At 55.6% G+C, this 20,608-nt stretch overlaps 2 protein-coding genes across 6 annotated transcripts in view; both read left to right on the top strand.

The window, feature by feature from the left end:
• The window catches only part of LOC101651545 (left-right determination factor 2-like), a 5,490-nt gene extending 2,523 nt beyond the window's left edge, over nucleotides 1-2,967 (top strand). For both annotated transcript variants that reach the window (XM_030887798.2, XM_004700163.2), the window contains one exon: nucleotides 785-2,967. In XM_030887798.2, coding sequence (XP_030743658.1) covers nucleotides 785-1,226 — 442 coding nt within the window. In that variant the 3' untranslated portion in view covers nucleotides 1,227-2,967. The remainder of the gene's footprint in view (nucleotides 1-784) is intronic.
• A 563-nt stretch (nucleotides 2,968-3,530) lies between these two features.
• Nucleotides 3,531-20,608, top strand: part of TMEM63A (transmembrane protein 63A) — a 36,429-nt gene continuing 19,351 nt past the window's right edge. The window contains exons 1-9 of one of the 4 annotated variants that reach the window (XM_045298035.1): nucleotides 3,543-3,613; nucleotides 8,185-8,378; nucleotides 9,754-9,943; nucleotides 10,819-10,901; nucleotides 14,324-14,390; nucleotides 16,224-16,261; nucleotides 17,355-17,497; nucleotides 18,748-18,799; nucleotides 20,211-20,319. In XM_045298035.1, coding sequence (XP_045153970.1) covers nucleotides 9,758-9,943; nucleotides 10,819-10,901; nucleotides 14,324-14,390; nucleotides 16,224-16,261; nucleotides 17,355-17,497; nucleotides 18,748-18,799; nucleotides 20,211-20,319 — 678 coding nt within the window. In that variant the 5' untranslated portion in view covers nucleotides 3,543-3,613; nucleotides 8,185-8,378; nucleotides 9,754-9,757. Of the gene's footprint in view, nucleotides 3,614-4,409; nucleotides 4,463-8,184; nucleotides 8,379-9,753; nucleotides 9,944-10,818; nucleotides 10,902-14,323; nucleotides 14,391-16,223; nucleotides 16,262-17,354; nucleotides 17,498-18,747; nucleotides 18,800-20,210; nucleotides 20,320-20,608 lie in introns of those variants that run through there. The other 3 variants (XM_045298036.1, XM_045298037.1, XM_004699945.2) reach the window with 3 other exon arrangements.

The raw sequence follows: 20,608 nt of genomic DNA, 5'->3' as shown, positions 1-20,608 counted from the left end.
CCGAGAGGGACACTTCTCCCGAAAAGGGCACCGCTTTGGCTTGCTCGAAAGGGGACACGTGGGAGGGAGAGGGGAAGGGAAGGAGGGGGAAATGAGGAACTGATTCCAAGGGCCTATGTGGAAAGCAAATGTTTTGAGACTGATGGGGGCAACAAATGTACAAATGTGCTTGACGCAATGGATGTATATATGGATTGCATTGAGTTGTACGAGCCCCCAATAAAATGATTTAAATTAAAAAAAAGTGGACACATGGGAATGAGACAAGATGGATCACATTCTTATTTCAACTCTTGGGAATTCCTATTAGTTATGTTTGGGATAAACAGCCCTGGGCTGTTAAGTGTTAGGCTGCGAACTGTAAAGTCTGCAGTTTGGAACCAGCAGCTGCTCCCCAGGAGGACTGCTATGAGTCAGCATTGACCCCATCGCAGGAATTTTGTTGTTCTGTTTTTGTATTTCATGTATTCATTCACGCTGTTTCAAATATCAAGAGGCCTGCTGGCATAGTGGTTAGGAATTGGGCTGCTGTCAGGTTAGCAGTTTGTATCCACCAGCTGCACTGTGGGAGAAAGTTGGGACTAGCTACTCCTATAAAGAGTCTCAGAAACTCAAAGCAGGTTCTACCCTGCCCTGTAGGGTCGCTGTGAGTCAGCAGTTATTTTTTGGTTTGGGCAGCATTGTGGGTTTCATTTGGAGCTGCTGCCACCAGCCACGCTGCAGGAGACGGCAGACACTTTTTAAGAATCGGCTCAATGGCCCTGATTTAGATGGACCATAACTCCCCTGCCAGATGTCTGCCCTGCCTCATCTGGGCCTCCTCCCAGCTGACCGCTGACCCTGCCTCTTCTTGTCCCTGCAGGGCTCTGGGTGACTGCGACACTGAGGCACCAGCCACCGAGGGCACCCTTTGCTGCCGCCAGGAGCTGTACATCGACCTGCAGGGGATGAAGTGGGCCGAGAACTGGGTCCTGGAGCCCCCGGGCTTCCTGGCCTACGAGTGCGTGGGCTCGTGCCAGCAGTCCCAGGAGTCCCTGCCCTTCCAGTGGCCGTTTCTGGGCCCACGGCAGTGCATTGCTTCGGAGACAGCCTCGCTGCCGCTGATTGTCAGCATCCAGGAGGGAGGCAGGGCCAGGCCCCATGTGGTGAGCCTGCCCAACATGAGGGTGCAGAAGTGCAGCTGCGCCTCGGACGGGGCGCCCTTGCCCAGGGAGCTGGGGCTATAGGTGCCCAGTGTAGTCTCCACAGACTTGGTTCTGTCAGAACTCTTCCAGGGCACGAAAGGAGAAGGGGTGGAGGGATTACTGGGTGGCTGGCTGATGGGCAGATGCTCCATGTTCCTTAGTGGGCTCTGCTTTGCCCACCAAAGGATGGACACCAAGGCTGTGATGGGACCTCTGGACACTTCTGGAACAGTCAGCTCCTTATAGCTTTGACATCCAGGGGCGAGACTCTGGCTACCTGGTCATCCTTGCCCCATCTTCTCTGTCTGTGATACATTCATTGCACTCTTTCCTAAGCACTTGCATTTCTGGATGTAATTCAAGGCCAACCTTGTTCTCCCTTACTTGACCTCTGGATCTGTATTGAGCTCTGTGGTTTGGTCAAGAGAGCAGCCTTCCTGGGCTTAAGTCCTGGGCTCATGTGTAGGTGTGTAGACCTCACCCTGGTAACAAGGGCGCAAGAATTGAAATGCAGTCACAGGCTACTCGCTGTGCTGCCTGGCCTCTAAGAATTGAGGGAGAAAATTATCTTTCTTTTTTTTTTTTTACATAAAGGGGCATTTTTATTTTTCTGGACAGTGGATGCAATCCCAATTTTACTTTCATCAAAATAAAAAAAAAAGCTCAATGAGATGTAATCATGTAGTCCATTAATATGGCCCTTCTCACCATAATTCCCTATGTTGTATATTATAATTCTGGACTTTATGCCTATAGCTATAATTCCATTTTGAAAGAAGTTCACTGCTATATTCATGGACAGGTTTAAGGTGGTTAAATCTTGACCTTATTAGAGGGTGTGAACTAAATCATGCCCGTTGTTCTATTGGAAGCGGGGAGCATATCTTTGAATCTTCTAGTGAGTGTGATGTAAGACAACATCCTTCATTTTCCATGGAGATATGGTCAGTTAAAAAATAAAAACCACACCTCTATCAAAGCCATCCCTGGGAGTAAGAGCCCTCTCAGACAGAAAGCCCAGGATCATGGGAAGAATATGTTCCAGATTGATCTGAAGTGAAGGTGGCTGAGACCAGAGGCACTAGCCTAGATACTGTCACAGAGACTCAGAGGGGCCGTCTGGGCACCCCGGGGCACCTTCTCCTTGCCAGCCTGAGACTGGGACTGTCAGACAAAGCAACATGTGGGCCAGCTTGCTGGTCCAGAAAGGCAGAAGCCAAGGGACCCCCTGGCTGAGAGGCTGATCACCAGAGAAGAGATGTGGATGCTGTCCAAGGAGAGGTGTTGCTACAAACTAATGGTTATCCTGACTCCTGGCTGATCCTGACTCACGGTAACCTATTCACTTCGCTATTTTGAGTTCTGTGTGGCCATTGCAATGAACTCTTGAACCCAACATGGCAGTAGGGTGCATGAGAGAAACCGGTTGGTGTCAGATAGGTAAAGAAGGATGGAGAAAGGATGCATATCTGACCCCTGCCTGGTGGCAATAGGGAAGCCAGGGGAGGTCCAATACGACCCCACTTATCAAAATGTATCATCAATACAACATGAATTTGGGTTAGTCCATTAAATTTTGGGCCAGTCCAAGGGAGAAAATGTTGAAAATGTTGAGTAGAATGTAAAGATTACTGGCACCTGTATGTGGTGACATTTGGTCCTTGGTGGGACATGGCTATTTTGGTTTCCTTGCCTGTCAGGATCGGTCTTATTAGCTGCAAATTGGTTTCTCTAAATCTTCATTTCCATCTCTTTCAAATAAAGACAATTGCTGATACCCATATTTTTACCCACGCTTTAAAGAAATCATTTTGTACATTGCCTGACACAACAGGCTATCAGTAGGAACATCAGTTGACATTCCAATCCATCTCAGTCTGGATTTTGAGATAATTTTACTGGAAATCAAATTTAGAAATATTCTCCCCTTTGCAAAATCAAGGACCTTTGACCAGACAGTGCTTTGTTCCGTTGTTCACGGAGTTGGGATGCATCGGAATCAACACCACCTAATAAGACCACTTCATTCACATCTTTGGTTCCTCTGGCCTAACACTAGGGCCAACCTAGACTCCAAGGACACAGACCACGCAGACGGCGGCCTCACTGCGGTAGGGAGGGGTGAAGACACGCCTGTGGGGCAGGGAGAAGAGTGGACGTGAGCGGTCTGAAGAGCAGGGAAGTTGGTAGTCTGCACACAGGCACCTGCCTCTCCCTGGGAGGGAGGGAAGGCCCAGTGCCTGGGAGGGGCGGGGAGAGGGCTTCCTGGGAGGTAGCTAATGAGAGGAGGAAGCCAGGAGAGACAGAAGGAGCCCTCTCCTGCCAGCGGAGGCACGGGCTGGTGCTAGAATTGGAGGACCAGGAGGTGAGGAGGCTCTGTGATCATTACACTCTGAGATAAAGTTACCGACACGGGAGAGGGAAGTCAGGTGAGAGACAGTAAGGCCGCGCGCGTATGGGGAGTGGGGAGCTGTCGAGGAGTCTGGACATTTAGTGCAAGAAAGGGCCAACGCCTCACTTCCCAGATGGGCGCCCTGAGGCCTGCTGGTGGGGTAGCTTGTGGGTACGCCTGCCGCTTGTGGTACGCCTGCCCCATGGACCCCATCCTTGTGTCCCGCCAGGTGCACCCCCTGCACCGGTTCAACGAGGCCGGCCCTGCCCTCCAGGAGCGCACGGCTTGACGGCTCTCAGCGGAGCCATCTGTGCCCAGCTGGACACTGATGAGCCCATGTGAACTTGCTGGGGCGCGCGAGTCACGGGCAGTACCAGCCTTGGCCCCGGGGCGTCGCTAGAGTCGCTGCGCCCTCCGTGTGGGCAGGACAGTACCTGAGGGGCTTCTGCCGCCCAGCTCGCACGAGAGCACCCAGTCCTTTCACCCCCGCCACCCCCTTCTCCCAGGTGGAGACCATTCCGTTCAATTCAAGGACCTTTCCAAATGGTCACAGGTGCCCTCCCCGCGCCGCCGCGGGCACCCTGCGCTGGGCTCCCCGTTCCGCGGGGGCGGGGGGTGATGCGAGGACAGCCCCGGCGACGCGCCCCTGGGCACCAGCTGGCTCTGTCGGGGTTCGTGGGGGGGGGGCGGGCTGAGGGGCGCCTTGGGGCACGTGGCCCGCCGGCGCCAGAAGGGACTCCAAATTGGGCAAGCCGCGGCCGGAGTTGTGCGCATGTGCAGCAGGCGCAGGAGTTTCACTTTGTAACTTTTAAGTGGTCCGGAGGCTGCCGGGCCCGGCCAGGTGAGGCCGGACCACTCCCTGCCAGCGCCGCCGCCGCTGCCCCAGGTAACGCGGGAGGGGGCTGCTGAAGGGGACGGGCCCCGTCGCCGTTCCTGGGACTGGCGGGCACGCGAGGGCGGCCGAGATGGGGCACGGGCGGTGACAACCCCAGGCGCCACGTCAAGTGTCGGGTTCCAGGACCAGCTGTGGCATCCGCCGCCCCTGCCTCCAAAACAGGAGGGGTGGGAGGGCAAGTGGGTCAGTCCCGGGTCCCAGGCACCCAGCCTGCCCCTTCCCAGCCCAGCGCTCCTAGGGACTTCCTGGTGGCTCTCCCAGGCTGCCCTCTCCTCGGTTCCTGCTTCTCTTTGCCAAGACGCCCGACCCCTCCCGCGCCCTGTCCTTTCCCGGCAGGGAGTTGTCTACGGAGTTACAGCAGGTCAAGGAGGAGCGCAGCCGAGCCCCACTGAGAGCCAGACGGCTGAGGCAAGGGCCAGGAGCCCCTGCCCCTCTGTAACCATCCCTGCCGCCGCGGGGAGTCCGAGGAAGGCCGCTCTGATACAGGGGCAGGGTGAGAGGAGGGTGAACTGAGTTCTGCAAAGAAACCGACTCCCCCAAGGATCCAGTGCCTGATAAGACTGGCAACCCGAGACCCTGGGTGGCCTTCATCCTTCAGCCCAGGTGGTGTCCCCCAAGGACAGGGGTCGGTAGTGTGGTGGGCCAAATGGCCTTCTGGCCCCTTCCAGATGGGGCTGTGTGTGGCTTTGTGCTCCAACCCCTGGACTGTGGGTTTGAGGTTAAGCTCAGGATGGGGGCCCACCTGTACAGGTACTTGTCGGCCCCAGGAGGACTGGGTGTAGGATCCTGGGACCTTTCTGATCCAGGCCTGCAGATTTCCACTGGGTGGGGATACAGAAAGATGCAGGCCGTCCCTCACTGGACAAACAACCCTGTAGCATGCTCTCCCACTCCTCCCACCCACCCATTTCTTCCCCCTTTTCATGCCTGTGACACCTGTCAGGAGCCCTGGAGACTGTTTCTGTCCTCAGGTGGCTGTGAACAGAAGCCCAGGCTGCCCTTCCCCTTCCCACACCCCTGCTGTTTGTTTAGCCTTAGCACAAGGTCTCCCCCCCCACCTTGGTGTTCACTGAGTTCCAACAGAGAGGATATCAGATGGGGCCCTGCCCTCGTGTTTCCCATGAGCATATGGGGTGACTTAATCTTCCTTGTTGTTGAGAGGAGTCACAGCAGGCCATACCCCAATTCAGTGATGTCTGCACGGACAGTGACATTGGTTACTCTCTCCAAGATGGGCAGCCCTTCTCCCGCTCCTTTCCCAAACTGTCCCTCCCGCATCAACGTGAGCTCACCGCCCCTACGTTTCCTACTTCAGCTGTGTGGTTGCTCTGATCTCGTGGGTCTTACAAAGCACAGTGCTCAATGCAAGCAGGCATTTTTATTACTTGAGCTAACCTATCACTCATGTTATCGAAGACTCTAGAGGATATTTTGGTTTAAAATCTAAAGGTGGTCTCAGGGCAGTAGCTTTGGGGGTTCACCCGGCCTCCATGACTCCAGAAAGTCATGAGTTCCATGACAATTTTCCATGTTTTTTGGCATTTCCCTCCTTTGGGACCAGAAATCTAGAGCATCTTAGATCAGAATATTCAGTAATTGAAGGGGTGACTTCCAAAAGCAGAGTGCTTTTGAGAGTCCATTAGGACCAGTCCCTGGGCTAAGGGCTTTATATGCATTATCTCAGGTACATGTCTCCAGACAGCCCGTCAGAGAAACAAAATCATACACACACCCGCCCACCCCTGTTTTGTGGAGAAGGACGCCAAGGCACGGAATGGTTAAGCAACCTTGCAAAGTTGTGTAACTGTAAGTGATTCTAGTGCCATCCTTATGCTGGAGCCTTCTTGCTAGCCACAGCACCCCACTGCCTCCCGCCAGCCAGAGGCTGGGTCACCCCAGGGGTGACCAGAGTTGATGCCAGTGGCAGTTAGCATTGGTCCAGATTCCTGGGCCCCACTTGGCAGGCTTCAGGGGGTAGTCTGGGTTCTAGCTCAGCTTCTTCCCCAGGAGGCCAGGGCTAGCTCCTGGAAAGCAAGGACTAGGGCTGCTGGCATCTTCTCAGCACTTAACAAAATGGAAAGATTCAGTGATGACTGGGAAAAAAAAAAAAAAGCCTGATTTTGTACAGGGCCTGTTTCAAGACCCGAGAATGATCACCCATTTCATGCAGCGTTCTGCCAGAATCTGCGAGGTTCCTCATGTGCTTAAGTGCTGGTGGTTCAAACTCAACGACAGGTGCCTGGCAGAGAGGTCTGGCCATCTGCTTTGGAAAGGTCACCGCCTTGAAATCCTTAGGGTGTCATTATGTCACACTCTGTATCACCAGGTTGTCATGGGTCAGAATCCTCTGGGTGGGCAACTGAAAGCGGCAATGCTGTCCCTCCCCCCACCCAGGAGGTCACGTGGATCTTTGCTGTGGCTCAGGCTGGCAGTGGGTTAAGATTGGTAGTTTGCTTCTTTCGTAAGTTGAAGATAAGCTGTTGGATTCAGGCCTCTGTCCCCCTGACCACATCACAGTCCCGGGGACACATGGCTGGCTTTCGGCTTGGAGGCCCAGCTGGTCATCCTGGTGCCTGGCCCTCAGCAGTCATTCCTGCCATTTCTGCTCTCAGGAGGAGGGGGACGTGAGATGGGAGGGTGACTGGAACCACTCATGCCTACACATGGTTGGCAAGTGCCTAGGGACTGAGCATTGCCGTGGGGGTAGGGGTGAGGTATTGTTGGCCAGGCAGGACCCTGGTGGCCACAGTGTCTGCTAGCTTGGCACCTACCCAGCCCTCACTATCAGTCTCCTCCCAGCTCGGTGTCCCCTGGGCCCCTCCCTAGCCTGCCAGGGCTTGTCCTGTGGTGCCTGTGTTCCCCTGTCCGGCTGACGCTGCAGAGCGTACCAGTCTGGGAAGATGCCCAGGGGCTGCCCTCCGGAAGCCCCAGTGACCCTGATGGCTGACAGGCTCTGGATTTCGTATGTTTAGCAGACGGAGACTGAGCCAAAAGGACTGTCCTGCAAGGAGCAGGACTGTCAGGACTGGCCACATAGGGGAGGGGGCCTTGAGGGAGCCTAACCCATTGTCCAGACCAACCAGCAGTATTTGACCAGAGTAAATGACCAGAGGAAAATGACTTAGAGCCCTGTCACGGGGCTGGAGGGGGATGAGGCGCTGCTATTTCAACCCTCCCTGGGGAAAGAGCTCCCCCGGGTATTTGGGGGGTAACTCACTCCTCCGCTCCACAGCTCCACCTGCCCTTGCTTGTTCTGTGCTCCTCCTCCTTCCTGGTTCTAGCCCTTGGGGGACCCTGGGGAGCCGCTGTGGTCGCAGCAGCCCTTGGAGTGCACATTAAGTCCTTAGCTCGGTTCTCTCGACCTCGAGCCCCCAGCCTCCAGTGCTTCCGAGGGGTGAGGGGAGGTAAACGGAGAGAGGACCTTCCCTCCCCTGGTTCCGGCAGGGCCCCAGCCATGGCGGAATCAGGATGATGCTATGTGTCTGGAGGAGTATGGACAGGCGATCTGTTCTGGGGTCTGGGGAGAGCCAGGGCTAGAGGGAACCCCCTAAACAGAACCAAAAGCCCTCCCCCCCCCGAAATGTTGCATTCAGAGCCATTTGGGCATGCTTGAGTGTAGGGGCTGAGGGAGGGGGTGCTGAAAGGTCTTAGGCCAGCACCCCTGGATGGGAAAGGGCAGTTCCAGTAGGACTCTGTGTCCTGTGTTCCTGCAGAGACGTTTGGAAAGGCCCGTGGCCCTAGACCCCTGGCCAGGAGAGCCCTGCAGAAAATGAGCGCCAGCCCTGAGGCCTGGCCTCCAGCAGCTTGGGAGTCGGTGGTCCTCGCTGCCTTTGCTGTCGCCGGCAACAGTGCCATCTGAGACCTCGCCCCGGGACTCTTCCACTGCCCCTCCGTCCCCAGTTTCCGGGTAAGTGCAGGGACAGGAAGAGTACCCCATGACCTCACAGCCCGGGCCTGGGACGTTCCTGTGGTGCCGCCACCTGGTAGGGTTTGAAGGAGGGATGACAAGACCAGCTGTCGCCCTGAAGGAAGCTTTCATGACTTTAAGTCCAGCTCCGCCCAGCTACCTTCCAAGACCCACAGGCCCAAGAGAGCGACTGACCCCCGGGCCATTCTCATGTACCTTCAGACCTGCCAACCGCCCACCCTTCCTGGGCTTTTTTAGTGTTTTAAACAGAAATATAAAATGGTTCTCTCTAGAACAGCAGTGCCAGGAATAAGAATTGGGACACCCCCCTTGCTCCTCCCCTCTTATCCCCACCGCCACTGTCGGCATGACCGGCCATGAAGAAGCTTCGGGAGGAAAAGGGTGTGAGCGCTGAGCTTTTCTCCTGGCCCTTTGGCCGTAGACAGTGTGCACAGTGGGCCCCACCCCTCATGCCAGCTGCATTAGGAAACCAGCGCTGGAGATTTCCATTCGCCTCATCAGGGTGCCAGGGGCCTCAGCGAGGAAAGGTTGGCCACCCAGCCTGGAGCCGAGCTGACGCTGGATATGCAGGGTCTTCCTATTCGCTTAGGGGGCCCAGGAGTGCCGCTGAGGGAGGGCGAGGAGGTCAAGCCATAAGAGGCTCCAGGGACCCCCAGTGCCGACTAGGGGCCCCGAAACCAGCCGCAGTGCCGCCTCCTATCCCAGACGCCCCTCTCTGGCTGTCTCTTCTCTTGCCTTTAATCTCTCAGTGACTCAACAGGAAAGGGAGGGTGGCCCAGGAAGAAGGCTGGGCAGCGATGTGCTACGGCTCCGACCAGCTCCTGCATGGGAGGCCCAGGGAGTGGGCCTGGGAGCCTAGTCTTAGACCCGGGGCCTAGCTGACATTGCTCTCAGCAGACTGGGCTGTGGCCCAGAGGTGGCTGACTTTGGAGGTTTGCTGTCTTCCTTGCCTTTGTGTCCCTCCTCTGTCACCCCCACCCCCCTGCAGCCTGTATGCTGGCTTTCCCAGTGGCTCCCACAGTCTGCCCAGGAGTGAGAGCCCTTCAGCCCTTCGAAGCGGGCAGCCTGGCTGCTCCTGCCCCCACCCCCCCTTTCTTCTCTTCCACCCCACCAGAGGCGAGTCTATGGCTACGTCCCTGACAAGCCCATCTGCCCTGACCATCTGACCCCGTGGGACTCTTTTCACAATGTGGCTATTCTCTGGGGACACTACCAGGCACACAGGGTTCCAGTGTCCAGCTTGCCCTGATTCTGCCCCGTTGGCTCCCTGCAACCCACCAGCAAGGACCTTGACACCTTCCACTCTAGAAACTGGGGCAGCCTTGAGCCCTGTCTATTGCCTGGTGTTCTTCAGGGCCATGACGGACTCCCCGTTCCTGGAGCTGTGGCAGCCCCGGGGGGTGTCCATCCACGAGCAGCTGGGCATCGGGGACCGGCCCAATGACTCCTACTGCTACAACTCGGCCAAGAACAGCACCGTGCTCCAGGGCGTCACCTTTGGCGGCATCCCCACCGTCCTGATCATTGACGTCAGCTGCTTCCTGGTGAGGCCCCTCGTCAATCGTGTCCTTCCTTCAGCTGTTTGTACCCGCTTCTCAAGGTCTTCGGGGAGACTCCAGGAGGGGGCACAGAAACACCTGGATTTAAATCCCAACCCCGTGACTTCCCTGTGTGACCCGAGCCTTGGTTTGCACATCTGTGACATGGGGATGATAATTCTTAGCTCAGAAAGTTTGGGAGGAGATAATCGGAGGAGATGGAGATAAACAAGGAGGGACATGACCTCACTGCCCCTGAAAGGATGTCCCTGTCTTCTTGCTGCACCTTGAGAAAATCCCACGAGAACTTCGTGACCTCATAGGACAGAGTAGAACTATCCCTTGGGTTTCTATACAGACACCGTCGGCCGCATCTTTCCCCCAGGAGCAGTGGGTGGGTTCCGATGGCTAACCTCATGCTTAGTAGCCCCCAGCACTAGCCCACTGTGCCGCCGGGGGTCCTTACCAAGACACAGAAACCCCCACAGGAGAAGCTTGCTTCTTGACGTAGCCAGCCCAGAAGCCCTGGTAGTGTAGAGGTTACATGTTGAGCTGTTGATGTCAAGATCTGAAGTTCAAAACCACCAGCAGTTCCTCGTGGGAGAAAGATGGGACTCTCTACTCCCGTAAAGAATTACAGACCGTCTTGGGAACCCACAGGGGCAGCTCTTCCTTCTCCTGTAGGCCACGAGGAGTTGACCCTGACTGGATGGAGGTCGGTGAGCTAGGCTTGGGTTTCGGATACATGAGCTGGGTACCTAGCAGCAGTCCTTTTGGGCTCACCCTCAGAAGATCTCCAAGATCGTTCTAGCCCCTTGATTCTAGGCAGGTGGCCGCCACGTCTCAAATTAGAAGCCATCTCAGTGTTGTTTTTATTCTAGGTTCTAATATTGGTGTTCTCTTTAATAAGAAGACGATTCTGGGACTATGGCCGCATTGCTTTGGTGTCCTCAGAAGCCGAGAGGTACAGAGAGACTCATCTAGCCTGGTGTGCGGGATGCTGGGAGCTGGGCATCTCTGGCACAGGCCTTTTCCGCCCTGGCCTGCCTTCCTCCCCGCCTTGGTCGTGCACCCAGCAGGTAGAGACCAGGGAGGCACAGAGTGGGGGCAAGACAAGGTGGCTCTGCCCCCGTTGTTTCATCAGCTTCCTCCTGGCAAAGCTGGTGCCTGCTCCTCTCCCTTTGCCCACTCCAGAGGTCTTATCCTGGACATCAGGGGCTTGTGGAGGCCACCAGGCTGGGCCCGCAGGTGATGTTGCTGGGAGATGGTTTTCACTGAGTGCATCTGCCACATCCCGACCACAAACTCTGACCTCTCTGGTCTTGCCCGCAGACCAGGAGGTCTGCCTCGGAGGTCCTTGTTGTGCTCATGATACTTGAGGCCCAGACAGCGTGGGAAGTTGTCTACAGCCCCAAGGTTAGGAAACGGTGCCCCTGGTTTCCGTTCAACCCTATGCTCTGGGTGGGGGGGGTGGGGGGTTCTCAGCTGATTTTCTGTCAGTCTTCTCATCACCCAAGTGTTCCTTCTACTGGCGGCTCGGTTCCCCCAACTCTCTCCTGGCGCTTCTGGCCATCGCTGGAGGCCGACCGTGTCTCCATGAGAGGATGGGGGCCAACTAGACTCAGCCGCTACTGAAGGCTTTCCTAGTCAGCTGTGGGGAGGATGCCTGCTTGCTCTCTCCTGGAATGTTTCACACGGTCCTGTTAGGGTTCTCGTGTGCGAAATACCTCGGTTCTTGGCTTCTCATGAGAAAGAAAGAATTCATGCTGAAGCCTGGTTTGTGATCCAAGTGGGTTTTTTTTATAAAGGATGGGAGAAGTTTCAGGTTTTACAGTCTCAAAAGAGTACATGCTATTTCAGGGAAGTGTGCCAAACTGTGCAGAAGCTTCCCTGGGGCTCAACACTGTACCAGGGCAACCTTGTGGGACTGTGCACCCACACTTGGTGACCTAAGCTAGAGAGACCACAGCACCCCAAGAGGGCACAGGAGCCAAAGGGCGAGGGATAAAAGGTCGGGGGGAGGGGGGCAGTGGTCCCGCTGGCAAGGTATTTGAAGCCTCTGGCTGGGGAGGCATGGTCAAAGGTTGACCTTCTCCCCCCTTGGCTGAATTAAGCCCACCTTGGTCTAGTTTGGGCCGCCCAGGTATACTGCCCACCTGGGGGTAGGGGGCGGGTAGTGGTAGGGACTGACTTGGAGCATGCCCAGTTAGTCTTTATGGCTGGCTAAGGCTCACCCGATTCTCTTCCAACCTCATTTAGGGGGCCTTCAGGCATGGAGAGGGACAACCCTGTCTCCCTATCCTGCTCCTAACAGTCCTCTCTTGAACGCCAGAGCCCTGGGTGCCAGGTACAAACAGTCAGCAGGACCCCACAGAGATGCCTTGGAAAAAGGGCCTGTTGATCGACAGCTCTCCGGAGCCCCGTTCCTGTCGGACACATCTGGGGCCACTGGGAGTCAGCTCTGACCCCCTGGTATTTGGTTCTTTGAAATGGACTGGCTTGGAGGTGGGGTGGATTGAGACAGGTAGTAGGGTCCAGGTGACCTATTCTTGTCCTGTAGGGTAACTTGGAACTCACCTGGCTTCCTGGGCCAGACTTGCGGTCTTTTCAGTTCCACTGTAGGCCCTGGTGTCTCTGCTGGCTTCTCCTGCAGGGGGACACAACTGGAATTTCCAGCTCCCGCTGGCTATTGCACCCCAGGGTTGGATGTGGGAGGAGGGGATGCAGGCAGGCTGGCCCCAGCCTCCTGTGGTGGTCTTTAAGACCCCACTGGCCCAGCTGGTGGAAATGAGCTCTGTGGGGGAGGGAAGTCTGGAAAGGCACCTCTTTTCCTGGGCGGGCTGGAGCAGAGCCCAGGTGCTGATGACCTCAGGGTAAGAGGGCGGGGCTGCTGGCACCTGTGTGGAAGCCTTAACCCACGTGAAGGTGAAACCTTTTAGAACATCCCCTGCCTTGACACCAGTTCACCCCCAGGAAGGGCAGGGCTGAAAAGAGCACTTGGATACCAGAGGCCGGGACCTCCACTCTCCCAGCTGAGAGGAGGGGCTTGGTCAAGTAATGAGGTTGATTTCCTTCTGCCCCCTTGTAGCGGATTGAATTGTGTCCTCCAAAAACCCCAAGAACAAAACTCTCCAAACAAACTCCTCTGCCTGTGGAGCAATCCCACCTGGGAGGAGGGGCTAGTTGTTATGCTAACTAGGAGCCATGCTTGTGTAGGGTGTGTCTTAAACCGAATCACTGGTGAGAAGGAGGAAGCTGGAGCTCAGAGCCCTGGTGGGACTCTAAGCACCCAGGCTGAGAAGCTGGAAGAAGCCAGAGGTGAGGTGTTCCTGAGAGCTGCCGCCGAGGAAACCAGACTTCCTGCCCCCCAGTCCATTCTCACCCCGGGACAGCCCAATGTACAACCCACTGCTCTGCCAGGGCTCCTTCCCCTTGAGCCAGCACCCTGACTTCAAACCTCTAGCCTCCTAAACTGTGAAAAAGTAAATGTGTGTCTGATAAAGCCACCCCTTGTGGGATCTCTGTGATAGCAGAGCTGGGTATCTAAGGCACCCACTCTTCCTCACAGGGTGACTGAAGATGAAATGAGAGAGTCTCTGAATGCTGTGAAAGTGACATGTAGCTGTGTGTGGTGCCGGTTGTGGCAGGTTGGAGCCCTGAGGAGGGAAAGAGGGAAGCAAAATTGTTAGGTCTCTCGGGGGAGAGATAGACCTCGGTTCTTGGCTTCGCACGAGAAAATTCACACCGAAGCCTGGTTTGTGATCTAAGTGAGTTTTATAAAGGTCAGACGCAGTTTCGGCGTTACAGAAAATGGAACACAAGCCAGTAACAGTCCGTGGTTCAGTTGAGCTGATCTGTGTGGCAGCAGCTGGGAGAGACATCCCCCCCACCACCCCGGAGAGAAAACTTCTGGCTTTTCTGACCCCATTAGTTGAGTCAAATTCACCTGGCCTAGATGGGCCAATCCAGGTGTACTGCCTCTTCTTGGCTGCGAGCCTGAAGGGAAGCCTGCCCTCCAGCCCCTATGCGGACTGGGCTTGCCTGATTCTCTGCAGGAATCTCCTGTAGGGGCGCCTTGGCATAGAGAAGGAGAACTCCCTATCTGGCTACCTAACAGAATCTCCCATATTACCAGCACCTCTGATTCATAGTCCACAGGGTGTTTTATAGGGCACTCGGAAGGGAGTTGACTAAGAGTACAAAACACAAAATGCCATCGGCCATGCTGGGACTCATGCTGGGAACTCTGAAATCAGGGTGCCTCTCATTGTCAATGAGGGCATCTCCGTTTCCTAGAGCGCTGTATGTCAGAGGCAGTGCTAAAGTGGAATACATTTTAGACTCAGTAATTATCTGCCATGTTTTCCTGTTTCTTTCCTGCTCTAGAGAATCCAGAGCCCGCAGGCTGTCCTCCTCCTCCTCCTCAGGGCAACAGGACTTTGAAAGCGAGCTGGTAGGTATTTAAGGGACAGCCATCCTTGCTGAAAAGGCCCCCGGTGTGACGGTGGGTTAAGCACGAGACTGCTAATTGTTCAAAGGTCAGCCGTTTGAACCCACCTGCTATTCTGCAGGAGAAATCGAGGCTCTTTTTGCTCCTGTAAAGATGGATTCCACCCTTCACCCCCGGGGGGGCAGTTCTGCTCTGTCCAGTAGAATGGGCTCGGTGGCAGTGGGTTTGGGTTTCTCCGGGTGGGGCTGGTGCCCGGATGGGAGCCTGGGGTGCTGATCTGGAGGGCAGGGCTGTGGTGCTGCTAGCCTAGCGCCGCTTGGGATCTTGCGTGACAAAGTGTTGGAGGAAGTTCTTCCCAGCAGCACAGGTGCCTGAACTTGGGCAGCACTTTAGGGAAGATGGCAGTTGGGGGCCCAAGGTGATGAGACTAGAGTGTTTGTCTGGCTGCATTGTCTAGAGAAACAAAACCAGGGACACTCATAGATGTATGAGAAATAATTTTACATCCAGAAATAACTTACTCTCAAGAAGGCATCCCAGCCCAGTCCAACTCAAGTCCATGGGTTTGATGCTAGCAGGATCCTCTGCAGACGCATGCAGCTGTAGGCCCATGATGCAGAAAGGGGCACAGAAGCAGGGAGATCACAGGCCGCTGGATGCCCAGTGGAGTGGATCCAGGGATTGGTGGGAATGTGGCAGGGTGCAGACAGCTCTCAAGGTTTGGTGGCCCACGGGGGCCACCCTTGGAGACGGGAAGGGAAAGGGGAGGGATCCCCAGTGTTTCTCTTATAAAAAGGCCACACCTCCCAGAAGGCATCATCAGGCTGTGACCTAACAGGTAGGTTGGACTCCACCCCTCCACACGTGCAGGTTGACATAAAAGCTGTCACAGAGTAACTCGGGTACAACTGGTTGTGGCATCCCCCAGGCTTCCCAGGGACGGGTTCACCAGGCAGCATGCACTGGCTCTGCTCTGCTGACTAACTCCCTGTAGTGAGCCCTTTCACCAGGTGATGCTCGTCCCTAAGTGGTAGACAATCACAGTGAAGCCCGAGGGAGCTTTGCTGGCTGGGCAATCCTCCCTGGACTGCTTGCCCAGCACTTGTCTCCACCACCCGAGGGCATGGCTTTGCATGGCAGTGGTCACTGGCTGACCGCCTGCATGCTAGATTGTGAACCAAATGGAGGCGGGAATCATAGCCAGCCTGTTCTCCAGCCCCTGATGCTCATTCGGTGCTCGGCAATTGTCATTTGAGTGGCAAGCACATCGTTCTCTTCCACATCTAAGTGTAAGATAGGATGGACGATAAAATCTTAGGGGGTGTCCAATGAGAGGAGACTCAACCACCACATGGTTGGTGCCGCAATGCCCCCTTGCAGGTGGACTGTACGGACAGAAAGTCCTCATATCAACAATGAAACAAAACCATCTCCTCGGTAAACCCATTCCAAACTTCTCAGGTTTGCCTCCCCTTTGTCCCACATCTTGATTTTTGAGACAGTGGAATGGAAGCAGTTTATCCGGAGCTTTCCCTGAGTCTGATTTCGCTGTTGATCCAAGTCTCGTGGTTTGCCTCTGGGCTGGTGTAATTCCACACGCTGACCAGACTTAATGGGTTTTCTCAAGAGTTCTATGCACACCGTACATATTTCAACAGGACAGGTGCATGTGAATTCTGTCGTGTTTGACTTAAGGGGGCAGCCGGCTGCCTTTGGGACAAAAGCGTTATTGCTGTAAGACAGGAGGTTAAGTGGTTGCTTAAGATGAAAGATGATGGTTTCATATCCCTCCCAAGTCACTGGTGCTGGAAGCTCATCTGAGTTCTCTGTTTCCAGGGATGCTGCCCCTGGCTGACTGCCATCTTCTGTCTGACGTGAGTGCACAGTGGCTGTGGGGCCTTTGTTTGGGTGTTTGGTCTCAGGAGGAAAGAGCCAAGATAGCTGATCTTGATTTGAGGCCCCCTATAGACTGAAAAAATAGCATGGGGTCATGCCTGAACACCTTCACCTTCAGGAGGGAGGAGGAGAATCCAGAGCTATATCAAGTGCTACTTGCCACGGGAATGATGGAGTGGGGGCTGCACAAGCAGATACCTACACTCTATCCTGGATTGTGGGCTGCAGCACAAAGGGTCTGCACAACTTCGTGCACTGAACCAAGGTGGGCAGTGCGCCCTCTGCTTTCTGGCTGAGCTCAGACAAGTTCCGTGAGCAGTTCCCAGACTCTGCTCAGTCTCACTGCACACAGACTGTCAGCCTTTTTATACAGTGGCCCTTGCCTCCCTGTGCAATGTTTGCCTGTCCTTCCCTGTCAGGAGAGTGGGGCAGAGGGTGGGAGGCTCCTCCTGCTCCCTCTGTAGCACGAAGTCTGGCTGTGGGAACCTGGGATGTCCCAGGACCCCAGTTGACCCAGACCTTCCAATGTAGTGCCGAGGGTGGAAAACAGCACAGCAGGTCGGCTCCCCACCCCCAGGGCTAGGGCAGGGTCCCAGGGAGCAGGCAGAGTGCTGCCTGGACCTGTTTGGAGGTTTCCAATATGGCTCCTCTGCCTGTCTCCAGCTCTCCTGAGGGGGAGACCGAAGGGAAGTGTGGGGTCATGAGCTGGGACACATTCCAGAGGGGATTCCCCCGGAGCCACTTTGTCGATGACTTTGTTTCTTGAACAGGGAAGGGCTGTGGACTAACGGCCTTCCACACTACCGCCACTTGGGCGGTGTGGCCACGACTGTTTCTCGTGGCATGACCTGCAGTGGCAGTCGGTCGCTTGGCAGGAATAGGAGGTTGGGACTAAGGTGGGTGGAGGGGGGTCTCAGAGTTCACGTCATAGCTCTGCCGTCACAAGGTCTGCGATCCTGAAGTGACACACATTTTCTGTACCTCTGTCTCCTTTAATGTTTAAAAAAACCCGAGGGATCATCACAGACCCTCCCTCATTCCGATGGGGTGTGTGTGTGTGTGTTTGGGCAGCGACGAGCAGATCTTGGAGTGGTGTGGAGAGGACGCCATCCACTACCTGTCCTTCCAGAGGCACATCATCGGCCTGCTGGTGGTGGTCAGCTTCTTGTCCCTGTGCATCATCCTGCCCGTCAACCTTTCAGGGGACCTGCTGGGTAAGACTCTTGTCCTCCTTGCCCGTGGCCCCCGATCTCTAGCATTCATGCTTTCAGGTAGATTCGGACTCTTCGGTCTGAATTAAGATCTGGAGAAGACTCCACCCCAACAGTGGGGCAAAGAGGTGGGGCTCCCAGGCGATGAAGATAACTAACCCAAGACAACCCCCAAAACTCACTGCCAGTGAGTGGACACCGACTACTCGTGGTGACCCCGTAAGGCCGGGGGGAACTCCCCCATGGGTTTCTGAGACTGGCTCTTTATGGGAGTACAAAGCCTTCTCCCCTCCTAGCCTTGGGAGTATTAGCCCAACACGGAATCACTCTGCCACCAGGGCTGCTCGATTGTAATGAGGTGGGAGGAGAACAACCACACAAATCTGTGGCATTGGAGACTTTCAGATAATATTTGCTACTTTTCTGCCTTCATGCAAATTAGGAGGTTACCCGGGAAGTGTTGGTGATTGCTCCAAACCTAGGCCAAAGCATGACTTTCTAAGTGACGGGTGAGATCTGTAAAGCAAATGCCACAATGAGTCTTCTTCTGTGCCCTAGCAATAGTTTACATTGTTTCTAGTGTGCTGAAGGGATTCCCTGAGAATCTCCAGACAAGATGAATCCCCATTTTAACTTCATCCACAGGCTCGGTGGGAGCCTTGGTGGCACAGCGGTTATGGGTTGGGCTGCTAGCAGCAAGGTCAGCAGTTTGAAACTGGGCACGCCAAGGGGGAAAGGCAGGGATTTCCATTCTTGGAAAGAGTGGCAATCTCGGAGCCCCCGAGAGCAGTGGTTTCGTGCGCTGTGGGGTCGCTATGTGAGGAACTGCCTGGTGGCAGTGAGTTGCATGGTAGGTTGAGAAGGTGCCGTGAGGGCAGATCTTGGAGTCACCCAAGGCATTGCTTAGAGTCGCTCTGGAGAGACGGGGTGTGCTTGTCAGCCCGCTCTCCCTCCGCCAACTTTTCATTGTGCTTTGAATGAACGCTTCCAGAGCACCTTGGTCTTCCATCCCACAGCTCACACACGGTTGGTTTGTGACATGGATGGCTGTCCGTGCAGTGTGACAGCACGCTTGCCACATCCTTCCTCCTGCCCCTCCTTCCTGTCCTTCGTCCCCTCTGGGGGACCTTGCTTCTGAGGAGTCGGCTATCTCCTGTCTCTCCTCTCAGAACCCCCAGGAGCAAGGCCACCCCACCCCCACTTTCCCTGCTCTCCCGGACCCAGCCCCAAACAAGATCTCTGTGTCTCTGCAGATAAAGACCCTTTCAGCTTTGGGAGGACGACCATAGCAAACCTACAAACTGAGTGCGTATGAGGCGGGCCGGGGTTACGGGTGGGCAGTGGGGATGCTGATGGGGGAGGGTCTAAGGGGAAGGCAGAATCTAAGGAAGGCCTGGGGTACGCCAGAAGTCGTCCAAAGCAGGTTGAAATGTTGGAGAACCCTGTCGTCGCTGTACACTGGGCAGTTAGCCACAAGGTCAGCAGTTCAAAACTACCAGTGGCTCCGGGGGAGAAAGAAGGGGCTTTCTACTCCCATAAAGAGTTCTGGTCTCGGCACAGTTCCGCCCTGCTTTATCGTGTCTCTCAGCCAGAACTGACTTGACGGCAGTGAGTTTGGTTTGGGTGTGGTGTTGCTGGTCCACAGGCAAGAACCTCGCTCAAGGAGCCTCCCTCCTGCCCCCCTGCCCCCCAATTTGCAGAGGGCTTCCCAAACACCAGGTGGCGCAAATGGTTAGCCACTCAACTAGTAACTGAAAGGTTGGGAGTTCGAGCTAACCCCGGGGCCCTCGGGAAGGAGGCCTGGTGGTCTGTCTCTGACGGGCCACAGTGGGGTGCAGTGCTACTCTGCAGCACCCAGCGTCCCTAAGAGCTGCAGCGGATCAGGTGGCAATGGTTTTAACGGAACTCCCAGGCCCTGTGGAACTGGAGCTCCTTGGCCACAACCGGAGCCCTCTGAAGGGCTCTGAGGGCCACAAGGCTGCAACAGGCTTTGCTCCCCTGGCCTCCCGCGAGTGGAGTCTGTGGTGACGAGGCCCTGGGTCCTCAGCTCAGTGCCAGGATAACAAAGCCCCAGCACCCCCCCCACCCCCCCAGGGCCCCAGGGCTCATGGCTGGCAGTGTCCTCCCCCCGTGTGTTAGTCTGGGTACTTTAGAGAAACAAATCCACAGCAACTCATGTATAAGAGAGTTTTATGTAAAGAAAGTGTGCATCACGAAAACATCCCAACCCAATGCTGCCCACGCCCACAAGTCCAACATGAACCCATTAACCCAGCACCAGCCCACAAAGTCCTCCACCTCACAAAACAGGCAATGATGCCGACTGCAGGAGGAAAGCTGAGTCAGTGAACGAACAAGCATCTCAGCACTAGCAGGGGTCTCCACACGGCTGCTCCAGCACCCAGGGCTGCATCGGGATAGGTCCATGTGGCTTCTCCTTGGGGATGTCTTGTAGGAAGTCGATCTTGCAAGCTGAAGCAGGGAACTGCTAAGGCAGCTGCACCCTGGTGCGACCATCACAAAGCAAGAGACCTGAGAACTAGAAAGGCGAGGCTCACCACCCATTTATCCCTCTGCCTTTCAATTAGCCCCACATGTGATTATCGGCCAGGTTGGCACAATTAACTAACTCACCCCGGGAGCCCCAGGGCTCATGGCTGGCAGTGTCCTTCCCCCGGGGCCCCAGCACTCATGGCCAGCAGTGTCCTCCCCTCAGCAATGACCTCCTCTGGCTGCACACCATCTTCGCCTCCATCTACCTCATCCTCACCGTGGGCTTCATGCGGCATCACACCAAGGCCATCAGCTACCAAGCGGAGAGCCAGGTGAGGAGGGCAGCATGCTGGGCACGGGTCTCAGGTGGGAGCTGGCTCCCACAGCCTGGGCGCCCACCGGGGTCTCTCTGGGATGCTACCTGGTCAGCAAACAGCTTTCATAAACACAGCAATGTCCTTGGAAATAAACTAGCTTGTGAGATTGGTGAGTTGCAACAGGCCCCACATAAATGTGAGCTCACGTAAATAATGGGGGGTGGAGGGAAGGCAAAAGGGAGGTTTTCGGGGAGGGTTAAGTTTCCGTCGATGGCGGTGGCGTAATTGGGAAAAGGATGGCGAG

The sequence above is a fragment of the Echinops telfairi genome, unplaced genomic scaffold, assembly GCF_000313985.2.
Source record: "Echinops telfairi isolate 266 unplaced genomic scaffold, ASM31398v2 ScPeMD7_7424;HRSCAF=8462, whole genome shotgun sequence".
NCBI lineage: Eukaryota > Metazoa > Chordata > Mammalia > Afrosoricida > Tenrecidae > Echinops > Echinops telfairi.
Note: the sequence above shows the minus strand (reverse complement) of the source record. Positions and strands in the feature narration are given on the sequence as shown.